This window comes from Amblyraja radiata, chromosome 33, assembly GCF_010909765.2.
Source record: "Amblyraja radiata isolate CabotCenter1 chromosome 33, sAmbRad1.1.pri, whole genome shotgun sequence".
NCBI classification, from domain to species: Eukaryota; Metazoa; Chordata; class Chondrichthyes; order Rajiformes; family Rajidae; genus Amblyraja; species Amblyraja radiata.
The window spans coordinates 26,070,812-26,083,065 of NC_045988.1; the positions used below are offsets into that span (position 1 = coordinate 26,070,812).

At 45.6% G+C, this 12,254-nt stretch overlaps 1 protein-coding gene across 1 annotated transcript in view; it reads right to left on the bottom strand.

Moving 5' to 3' along the window:
- Positions 1-266: 266 nt before the first annotated feature.
- Positions 267-12,254, bottom strand: part of dcps (decapping enzyme, scavenger) — a 115,142-nt gene continuing 103,154 nt past the window's right edge. Inside the window, exons 4-6 of the mRNA XM_033049992.1 lie at positions 8,053-8,166; positions 2,240-2,350; positions 267-654 (exon numbers count right to left, since the gene is read on the bottom strand). Coding sequence (XP_032905883.1) covers positions 388-654; positions 2,240-2,350; positions 8,053-8,166 — 492 coding nt within the window. The 3' untranslated portion in view covers positions 267-387. The remainder of the gene's footprint in view (positions 655-2,239; positions 2,351-8,052; positions 8,167-12,254) is intronic.

Below are 12,254 nucleotides of genomic sequence, written 5' to 3' on the forward strand. Positions count from 1 at the left end.
CCTTGTACATGCGCACAACCACGGCCAGCACATCATCGGCCGCCCTGCGCATGCGCACTGCAACGGCAACTGGTCGGCGCTGGGCACTTACTCCCTTGCTTTGAATTGTGGGAGATTTGGCCGCCATGGCTGTCCGGTCGTTGGGGGCCTCACAAGTGGAACAGCTTAGGGCCTCTCTTCATCTAAATCCGGCACTGGTTCTCACAGCAATATTTTGTCTCTGTTCTGAGCAAATGCAGGTCAGGGCAAGATTTTGCTTGCTCAAATGTGATTTGTATCCTTTATTTATAAAACTGTAAAACCTGAGTCAACGCGCATGCACCAACTAGTCACATCCGTTCAAAGCGTAAACTGCATGGATCAATTACACATGAAAAAAAAACTCATCTATAATCTCCCTTCCTCCTTGAACCTCTGCAGCAGGGGGTCATCAGCCTTCAAGGCAAAGGTCAGGGTTTGTTTCTGGTAGTACTCCGGATCCAACTGCAGGTTCTCTATCACACTGGAGAGTAGATGTGCACGTTCCACCATGGTGCCTGGAGCATCGTAGCCAACAGCAGTGAAATGAACATGCAGGTGGTAGTAGGAGGGCTGATAATGGAGGTAAATCCTCAGGCTGCTCTTTGGAACATTATATCGCTTAAAGATAGCCATCTGTGGGGGAAATATAGACTTAGTTTAGTTTAGTATAGATAAAGGGTGGAAACAGGCTGTTCAGCCCACCGAGTCCACGTCGACCATCGATCACCCCATACACTAGTTCCATGTTCACTACTTATGTATCCTACATACTAGGGACAATTTATAGAGGCCAATAAACCTGCAAACCGACACGCCTTTGGAATGTGGGAGAAAACCCGAGCACCCGGAGAAAACCCAGGGCCGGATTTACGTATAAGCTTCACAAGCTTACGCTTAGGGCTTCGAGATCTAGCGGGGCCTCGCAGAGCCGGATTTACCACTACGCTTCATAGGTTGAAGCCTAGGGCCTCGAAATCTAGGGGGCCTCCGGCTTAAGGCAGGACACCTGCAGTTCAACTCTGAGCGGGCCCCCCTCTCTATCTTTCTCTCTCTCTGTCACTCTCCGTCTCCGCCCGCCATCCGTATCCGTTTCCGGGTCTCCGCTCTCCGCTCGCTCATCATCCGCCAGCACGGCCGGCCGCCTTGCACATGCGCACTGCAGTGCCAGCACATCCTCCACCCTGCACATGCGCACAACCGCGGCCAGCACATCATCGGCCGCCCTGCGCATGCGTACTGCCACAGCGACTGGTCGGCACAGGGACTTTGGAAGTCGTCTGTGAACGCTGGTCACCACAGCGTCTCGAGTGAATCGTGGATACAGAAGGGAAGGTAATGTTGCAATTTGATGGTTGATGTTTGCAAACTGCATGAATAGCAGTTTTGATTAATACAGTATTTCTAAACTGAATTTGTAATCAAAGCTCCTTGTTAAGGGAAAAGAAAAGTCGTTGAGCACCTCGCAGCAGTAGAGTTGCTGATCCCAACAAATGTCGATCCCAACATATCACCACAATAACCCTAACCTCACCCTAGCAAACCAATATCCTTTGTTGTAACTGTTCTTCACTCATCCTCTCTCATTTTCAAGCTCACTTGTTTTCTCACTTTCCTCATTTTGAATGTTCACATAACTGTTTCTCTTGCTATTTATTAATGCTCTCTGATCTGCTGAATTTTCACAACACTTTCTGTTTCTATTCCAGATTTACAGCATTTGCATTTTTTGTAATTTTTAATTGGGGTCATTCACTGGGTCATCACTTTCTTCCAACACTGCTACAATAACAGTGAACATCAACATATGAGCACCGCAGTCGTCTCAGTCAACCTCCAACACGTGTGATATTACAAGGCCCACGGCTGAAGCTTGTTTACAAGCTTGGGCCACATTGGGCATCAGTAAGGGCAGAATTTAACTGTTCTCCCAAGATTCAACGGCACTGAAGCCAAAGGAAAAAGCATATAAATGTCAGGAACTGAGTTAGAGGGAAAACCGTGGGATTGATACAGAGTCACTTTAGCCAAAAGCCAGCCAGTGTGCCAAGAGACTTTATGCACAGTAAATCTCAATGGTTTCATTCTCTCCATGGATGTCATGTAGCCAGCTGCATATGAAAACAAATTGGCTGATGCACGCTAAAGGCAGCAGCTGCAATTTCCACATGACTAACACTTCTGAATGCAAAGTAAAGGGCTTGAGAAAACAGATTCATACCTGTCCCTCCTGTAGTATGGTCTGTAGCATCGGCAGATGCTCTGCTGTCAGATCCCGCAGTGACTTCACCTCTCGGCGGTGGGCAATAGCAATCGCATACAAGTCATCAATCTGCAGCAAGCAACAGAGTCAGACATTTCCTTGTCAGAACATTTACTGTGCTCTAGTATAAAACCATTCCCTTAAACCCATGTCTCAAGAACAAGTGTAAAGAATTCTTGATTCTCCTCTGACATGGAGCTCATGGATATCTCCGCCCAACCACTTCTATCCCTTCTCCCCTTCTCATGGTCTCTCTTCCTCCAGCACCAAACCCATATCCCTTTGCTGTTCTCCCAAGTCGTCAGCTCATTTTATTCACGACTCAGTTTTCATCTGTGTTCAAGAAGGAACTGCAGATGCTGGAAAATCGAAGGTACACAAAACAGCTGGAGAAACTCAGCGGGTGCAGCTGCATCTATGGAGCGAAGGAAATAGGCAATGTTTTGGGCCGAAACCCTTCTTCAGACTTCATCTGTTTTAGTTACCAAATCAGGGCTCTCGCTTAACTTTTTTTCCCTGTTGCCAGCCGGGCAACCTTGGCAGCTTTTTAGGTTGCCAAATGACAGTTTAGGTGGTCATTTAAGATGGCTTGCATGACGTGTGCGATAATGTGCTCGGACGAAGTGCGTAGTTACCAGTCGGAATTATACTCAATGAAGCATTCACATATTATTTCTGCTTCAAATAAAGTCACAAACTAAACATTCACCAATCAAGACATGATATATCCCACAATGACATGCAGCAAAATTATAAGACAGTATCTCAACTCTTTTTACACATTGCAATTAATGCAATTTCTATTAGTTCTTTCCACTTCCAAACAAAAATGTGGTTGAATTATTCAGCGTATGATCAACCTGTGTCAATAAATCCTGGACCATGGTAACATATATGCGTACGTATAGTTGTGAATGTTGCTCATTAAATAACTACAGTACTGTTATTCCATATTAAGAGCATTGATTTGCCGTTAAAATGAATTCTGTAATAACGTGTCAACGGTAGCAGTGACAATCGAACACTGCGGTTTTAATGTTTCATGTGTTCACAATATAATTATTCCATCTTTATGGAATAAAACAAATAATAACATTGGGAATTAAAACACATTTGATTGCATTCCGTTATCAAACATAGTCAATGTTTGCTCTAAAGAAATTTCCAGGACAATAGGGTCAGGGAGGGGGGTGTGTGCGAATCAGTGCGGGGTGGATAGATGGCGGGGGGGGGGGGGGATTAGAAGGCAGTCGGTGCAGAATGGATTGATTGAGGCAGGTGAATTAGTACGTGTTGGTTGGAGTAGGTAAAATTGTGAGGGGAGAGCACGGGGGATGTCAGTGATGTTGAATGGGGGGGTTCAGTACGGGATGGATGGGGTAGACAAAAGTGCTGGAGAAACTTAGTGGGTGAGGCAGCATCTATGGAGCGAAGGAAATAGGCAACGTTTCGGGTCGAGACCCTTCTTCAGACTGTTCCCCCCATTTTTCTTGAATGGGAGGATCAGTACAGGATGGATGGGGGGGGGGGGAGATCAGTGCAGGATGAATGGGGGGGTGGGGGGGGGTCAGTACAGTGTGGATCGGAGGGTATGTGCAGGATGAATGGGGGATCACTACAGGATGAATGAGGGGAAGGTGCAGGGTAAATGGAGGGTGGGTCAGTACGGGATGAATGCGTGGATTAGTACAGGATGGATGGGGGGGGGGGGTGGCAGGAGAATCAATGTGAGGTGGATAGGGTGATCAGCGCAGGATGAATAGATTGGGGGGGGGAGATGGGGAGGGGAGCACAGGGGATGTCAGTGAGGACTGAATAGAGGCGCGAATGGGGATCAGTGCTAGATGTAGAGGAGGGGTCCCAGGATAAGTGGGGAGGGGTGGAGGGGGCGTACAAGAGAGAGAGAGAAACGGGGGGGGGGCGAGGTGGGGAGGAAGGAAGGTCAGCGCCCCTCGGACAACATTGCCCCGCTGCCTTGGCCGTTGGGAACTCCTCGCCACCGCCTCCCTCCTCCGCCACCCAACAGCAAGGTGCGGGGCCGAGCGGTGCAGCTCAAAGATCCTATAGCTATAGGATCTATGGTGCAGCTGCTTCAGAAGTGTTGGAGCGAATGACTGGTCCCGCACAGCAGCCGCGACAGCGGCTCCATCTCTTCCTCCTCCCTGATAGCGGCCGCTGCTTTCAAATCAAACCCTCCCGCATGCCGAGGCCTCCCGCTCCCTCCCTCCTCCCGGTCTCGGCGTGCGGGAGGGTTTGTTTTGAAAGAGCGCCGTTAGCGGATTTGCAAGCAGCGGCCCTTATCAGGGCGGGCGGGGGGCGGGAGGAGGAGGAGATGCAGCCGCTGTCGCTGTTCGGGGGCCGTCATTCGCTCCGACCCTTCCTCACCCTGCATCTAGTATCTTTCCCACACAATACAGCCGTCACCGCCGACACAAAATGTCGCGTTCCTTTTCTCCAGAGATGCTGCCTGACCCACGGAGTTACTCCAGTTTTTTGTGTCTATCTTCGGTACAAACCAATATCTGGTTGCCAAGCCGGGCAAAATGACTCGGTGTTTAGGTTGCCCGGCGGCGCTTTGAGTGGTCAATGGCACCCGGGCAACCGTTAATTTAGAGCCCTGCAAATCCCTTGAACGTGCTGTGACTAAATCTAAGCTCATCCCTGCCTTAACTCAATACCACAGCAGTCAAGTGAAACCCGGCACAGTGGCACTGCTGCCTTCCAGCGCCAGAGACCCGGGTTCAATCCTGACTATGGGTGCTGCCTGTAAGGAGTTTGTATGTTCTCCCTGTGACCACGTGGGTTTCCTCTGGGTGTTCCAGTTTTCTCCCACACTCCAAATACGTGCTGGTTTGTTGGTCAATTGGCTTCTATAAAAATTTTGGAGTGTACAGGACAGAACTAGCGAACTGGTGATTGTTGGTCGGCAAGGACTCGGTGGGCTGATGGGCCTGTTTCCATACTGTATTGCTAAACTAAACTAAACTAAACTAACCCAAATTAAACTAGTGAAATGCACAAATGATTATGGAGAATTTCTATTTCAATTTAGGCAGCTGATTATTATTAGGATGATCTGTAATGATGGCACAATAATTCAGAATTCAAAGGCTGGACAATGTGTTTCCAGAATAATTAAGGCTTAAACCAGGAACGTGTGATGGAATACTCTCCACTTGTCTGGATGAGAGCAATTTTAACACTCAAAAGGCTCAACACCATACAGGACCGAGTAACCCCTTCACAACCATTCACTCACTCCACTACTGACTCAGTGGCAGCAATCAGCACCGTCTACGGGATGCACTGCAGCAACTCACAAAGATTCCTACAACAATGCTTTCCAAACCTACAAACTCAACCAGATAGAAAGACCGGGCAGCAATGATTAGGCTGCATCCTTTTATCCCCTATTCCCATTACCTTGTATTTGTACACTGTTTATGGAATTGTGCAGGTTAGTGGGGGATACAGTGGAAGACTATTGAGTGGATGATACAGTGGCATGAGGCATGATATGGTGAGATACTGTGGGGACGTATTATGTGGGAGTCTGGGGGAGAGGTGATGTGGTGGGATATTGTGTAAATGAGGGATGATAGACTGGGAGGACAGGCTGTGATATCCTATGGGCAACATGGACACTTGATTGTAATCCCGTATAGTCTTTCGCTGATTGGATAGCATGCAACAAAAAAGCTTTTCACTGTACCTTGGCACACATGACAATAAATTAAACTAAAAAAAACCTAAATCTGCACCACCTGAAAGTTGCCCAATCCACACGCTATTCAGACTTGGAAATATATCATTGTTCCTTTCCCCTTTTTGGGTCAAAATCATGGAACTCTTCCTAACAACACAGTGGGTAAACTCACAACTTCCGGCCAACGCTGGTTCAAGGAGGCAACTCGCCACCACCTTCTCATGGGCAACTAAGGATGGGCAATTAAATACTGACTCTACCCGCAAACCCATTATCATCTTCGCAGAGAACTACACATCACGCCTCCCACTCACATAGAAACCCCCCTCCTCAACATGGTATCCATGTTGCCCACAGGGTATCTCAGCCTGTCCTCCCACACATAGAATCCCACTGTATCATCTCTCATTTACATAATATCCCACCACATCACCACTCCCCCAGACTCCCAAATAATAATACTTCCCCACAGTATCTCACCATATCAAGCCTCATGCCACTGTATATCATCCACTCAATAATCTTCCACTGTATCCCCCACTATCCTGCACAATGTCCCAGTATATTGTGCTATATTCATCACCTCCCACTGCAACACTACTCCCCACCACTCAAATATCAGTTGAGGAGATGCGGTTGCAAGATGGAGACAACAGAATCAGAATTAGCACAGGATCTAGGCAGTAAGAATAATATAGCAACCAACTATCCACTATTGTTACTGTAGTTCTCATAATGCAACCTGCCATGGAATATTATTCTGAAATATAACACTCAGCAAAAAGAACGTCAAGAGACAGTTTAAGCTTATATGTTTTGGTGGGGTCCTAAAGAACTAATTTTTGTCATTTTAATGGAGACATCTTTTAATTATTTCAATTTCTATAAACATTTTGAACATAAATTTAAAACATAAAGTCAAATATAAAATGAGCTGAACAGCTCAGTCTAATTTTGTTTCTATCTGTTCTTTCCATTTTGGCAAGAGTGACCAAAATGCTTCCATTCCATTTTAAGATGGCTGCCGAGGCCAATGCTAAACCTGCGGTTACTGCCACGGGTTGGACAATGGGAGTGCAGGGATCATTTTGGAGGTGGTGCACTTCTGTTATTCATATTGAGCTTCTATGCGCTCTTGACAAATGGAGTTGAGATTTGCAAGTTCATAAGTCATTAGTCATTGGAGAATTAGGCCATCCGTCCATCAAGTCTACTCCACCATTCAGTCATGGCTGATCTATCTTTCCCCCTCAACCCCATTCTTCGTCTTCTCCCCATAACTGTCGATGCCCTTTCTAATCACAAACCCGTCAATCTTCACTTTTATAATACCCAATGACGGTCCTCCACCTCCTTCTATGGCAATTAATTCCACCAATTCACCACCCTTGGACTGACATTTCTCCTTATCCCTTTTCTAAAGGAACATCCTTTTATTCTGAGGCTGTGTCCTCTGGTCCTATCCCACTGGTGGAAACTAGTTCTCAATTATAACTGAATGCTCCCTCTCACTTGGGCAATCATGGCTTTGAGATTTCTCAGTTCAGAAGAATGTTTGTTTTTAAAAGAGGCTTTAGGAATCCTTAAACTGTCTCCGGGATCTCTGGTTTCCATCCACACTCCAAAGACATACAAGTGTGCAGGTTAACTGGCTTGATAACATTGCAAATTGTCCTAGTATGTGTAGGATAATGCTACGTGTGCGGGGATCGCTGGTCAGCGCAGACTCAGTGAGCTGGCAGGTCTGTTTCCGCACTGTATCTCTCAACTAAACTAAACTAAATGTTTTACTGACAGAGGCAGAGAGGTTGGACATTGAAGGAAGGTTGGTAGAGCCTTCATGTTTGTAGGAGTTGACACATTTCACTGAAGAATCTGAGAGACTGGATCTAACCATTAATTTCCATAAAACCAGATTATAATGTTAGACTATTAAACCAGTCAACTTGTGATTTACCTGCTCCAACTGCTCAAGACCAATCAAGGACAGAGAATAAATATAGCTTTGCTGTATATTGGCCCACATCTCAAAACTGAAGGAATGGCACCTCATTCGTCATCATACCTGCTTTTGATTCCACTTGAAGTCTGGAATAAGAATGAAGCCATTTTTTGGGTCCGGATTTTCATGAATTATTCGATCTGCTTCAGCCTTCTTTTCCAGAATGTTGTACACCCACTGAAAGAAAATACACAAATCAATCTAATGAAGATGAACAGACCTGCATGTCTGTCACCAAGATTACGTCATTATACATATTTGTAAGCATCTAAAGCCGCAAATTATGTAAAAAAACAGGCGAATGCTATGAATAGGTCATAAGTGATAGGAGCTATTCAGCCCATCAAGTCTACTACCGCCATTCAATCAAGGCTGATCTATCACTCCCTCCTAACTCCATTCTCCTGCCTTCTCCCCATAACCCCTGACACCCGTACCAATCAAGAATCTATTTATCTCTGCCTCAATGGATAAGAATGAGGGAACTGAGGGCTACCGCTGAATGGGGGTCTTAATTAAGCCTTTTGTTATTCTCATCTAGTCTTTGAATACTGACTGCAAATTAAACAAATGAAAGACTATTTGAGATGGCAGGTCTTTGAAATGCTTGTCCTGGGATTGTCATCATTGTAATCAACCCACCATCAAATAAAAAAATGCTCATCTTTTGTTTAGTTTTAAACAAAATATTTGTCATGGGTTTACTTGTGTGTGCGCATATCTGCCCTGGGTTCACTGTTGTTTGTTGTCGATATTTTACTGATGTGGATGACAATGCAGTGAATGTGGTTAGTGAATTAGCAGATGCCAACAATATTTGTGGCACAATGAACAGTGAGAAAGGCTAACTAACTAACAAAAGGATCTGGATCAACCAGAGAAGTGGGCCAAGGATAGGCAAATGGATTTTAACTTTGTTTAAGAAGGAACTGCAGATGCTGGAAAATCAAAGGTAGACAAAATGTTGCCTATTGCCAGCTCCATAGATGCTGCCTCACCCGCTGAGTTTCTCCAGCATTTTTGTCCACCTTGGATTTTAACTTTGATGAGTTGGTGATGATCTATTTGGGTAAGTCAACCAAGACAGATAATAAATGGTAGGGAAAAATAAAGAATCAAAGAACTGCAGATGCTGGTTTACACCAAAGATAAACATAAAGTACTGGAGTAACACAACGGATCAGGAGGCATCTCTGGAGGGAAAGGATAGGTGACATTTCAAGTCATGGCCTTCGTCAGTCCTGAAGAAGGGTCCTGACCCGAATTGCCCCATATCCTTTTTCTCCAGAGATGCTGCGTGACTGGCTGAGTTACTCCAATAAATGGTGTGGTCCTGAAGAGTGTACTGGGGCAGAGAGACCAAGGGGTACAGGCACACAGTTCCCTGCAACTGGCAGCACAGGTGTGAAGGAATCATTGATCATCCTTGTTTTCATTGGTAAGGTACTGAGTACTGGAGTTGGTACGATATGCTACAAATGTCCTCAGTCCATTCCCTTCACATATGCTGTATAATAATAATAATAATAAATTTTATTTGTGGGCGCCTTTCAAAAGTCTCAAGGACACCTTACAGAATTTAACAAGAGTAAAAAAACATATAATCGGACCCGCTGAGTTCCTCCAGCAGTGTTTTTTGCACAAGTGAAGCAAAACTATCAGTTCTATGTTACAGACTATTCCGACCTAGACATAACATCACCTTTCCTTCATCGTAATTAGGTGCAAAAAAATCTGGATGATTTGTCTGTGTCAACTACTGCCCGACAATAAATATTGCTTTAAAAGATTAAATGTCTTGCCAATATTCACTTGGTGAGCTCACATGTGAAGTATGTATGCCTTTGAGAGATCCTGGAGAATGGTAATTGCTTGTGATACTGTCATTCAATTCAAATCTAAAACTTTAACATGATAGGGAAGAAGAACTGAGCAGGGGAAGGAATATGTGGATTGCTATCTGGTGGGGAATCATTTGATGTGTGATGGATTACCACTGCAATCATTCAAAGTAGCCATCCAGAGAACATTCTATTTCAGTCTGGGACTGATGCCCAACTAAACTACAGTGCAGCTTGGCTCCAAGTTTTTGCTATTTCTGCTGCAACACAGACTTAACAAAAATAATTTCAATAAATAAATGCAACAAGCACACTGCTTTCAACCCGATAAAAGTTTTGATGCAAGACAGAAAGGCGCTAAAAAATGCTGCACAAAATTGGAGTGAGGCTACGCTGGAGAGATTAGGGCATGCGATATACTGGATAGGACTATCCTTAAAAATCAGAGTTTACTTTAAAATAAAGGTGATGTATACCGAGGAAGCTTTGAATGCCGGAAGCGTAGACTAGAGAGGACTCTAGATTTGTTCAGGGCAAGTACTCTGTATATAGGCAGCCACATTCATGCATCTCTCATAGAAACATAGAAAATAGGTGCAGGAGTAGGCCATTCGGCCCTTCGAGCCTGCACCGCCATTCGATATGATCATGGCTGATCATCCAACTCAGTATCCCATCCCTGCCTTCTCTCCATACCCCCTGATCCCTTTAGCCACAAGGGCTACATCTAACTCCCTCTTAAATATAGCCAATTAACTGGCCTCAACTACCTTCTGTGGCAGAGAATTCCAGAGATTCACCACTCTCTGTGTAAAAAATGATTTTCTCATCTCGGTCCTAAAAGACTTCCCTCTTATCCTTAAACTGTGACCCCTAGTTCTGGACTTCCCCAACATCGGGAATAATCTTCCTGCATCTAGCCTGTCCAACCCCTTAAGAATTTTGTAAGTTTCTATAAGATCCCCCCTCAATCTTCTGAATTCCAGCGTGTACAAGCCGAGTCTATCCAGTCTTTCTTCATATGAAAGTCCTGCCATCCCAGGAATCAGTCTGGTGATTGTGCTTCAAGGCCAAAATTTAAAATGACCATCCTTGAGATTGAAATACAGGTGCACCATTGATTTTTCAGCAGCTGGTGGTTAGGCACGTCCTGTAATCCGGACAAAATTATGAGAATGCATTTAAAATCCCCCAGAAGCCCCCGAAAATGTGGCGCCTAGACGGGATGAAGCGGCCGATCTTGACCTGATCGTGACTTCCGCGTCCAATCGGCGGGTTGAATCTGCCCCCTACGGCCAGGGCTCTGGAATTCCGGCCCGGCCGGAACCGGCAAATCCATTCCCATACCGGATTACCGAGACCGACTTTGTGAGCTGGTTTTTCAGACCCACCGAGGCCGCGACCTTCGTTGGTCTGGCAAAACCGATAATACGGCAAGGCCCAGAACCAAGGGTGCCGGAAAATGGGTGGTGAGCCTGTACTCCATGACCTCACCACATTTCATTAATGTGATCTCATTGAGACCATTCATCCCTCCAATTCTGACCTCTGACCTTCTTCAATCGACACAGTAGACTCCACAAAAACTACAGCTGGAGGCGCCATTCATTGAACCAGGACCATAATAGCCCTTTCTGGTCAAAGATTCGTGACCCAAAGATATTACAATTCTTTCCCACCACACAGTCACGCCCCATAGTTGCTGCTTGACCCACTCCAGCAGTAAGTATAAGGCAGGTATGTGCCATGAGTAATTGCTCAGGGTAGGCAGTCAGTCGGCTTTTAAAAAATCTTAAAACGCGCATGCGCAGATTGTTCTCCTCTCCTTAAGCTGTCAGTCGACTTTTATAAAGTCTTCAAAAGCCATTTCTCTTAATAAAGTACCATATTTCCAGGCAATGAAGACGCATCCCCATTTTGAGTTGCTAAATTTTGAAAGAAGGCTAGTGAGACATAGAATTTCTTACGCTCAAAAAAATAAAATAAATAAATAAATGGAGTAATAATTCAATTTGCCCAAGGCTTCCAAATCTCCTCCATTCTGAATTACTGAATGGGTGGAGGGTGACGGCAGGTGGAGAGATGGTGGGAAAAACGGGAGCACACCGGGACAAGTTGAATCAGTTGTGATCTTATTGAATGACAATACTAGTTCAAGGGACCTTTCACAGCGTGTGGGGAGTCTGGCGAGGGGTAAAGTTGCGGGGAGGGCAGGATCGTTGAGAAGGAGGGGGTCATGGACCATGACAGTAACCCACTCACTCACTGCTGCCGCGGCACTCTGGGCGCGGAGCGACCGCATTGTGGCCGGGAGGGAAGTAGCTCAGGTGGCTACGAGCAGCTGCCAGGACCTCAGCGCCTTCTGCCAGCCCGTTCACCTCTGGCAGTGCTCTCTGTCTGAACAGTGAGGGGACCAACTCAAGA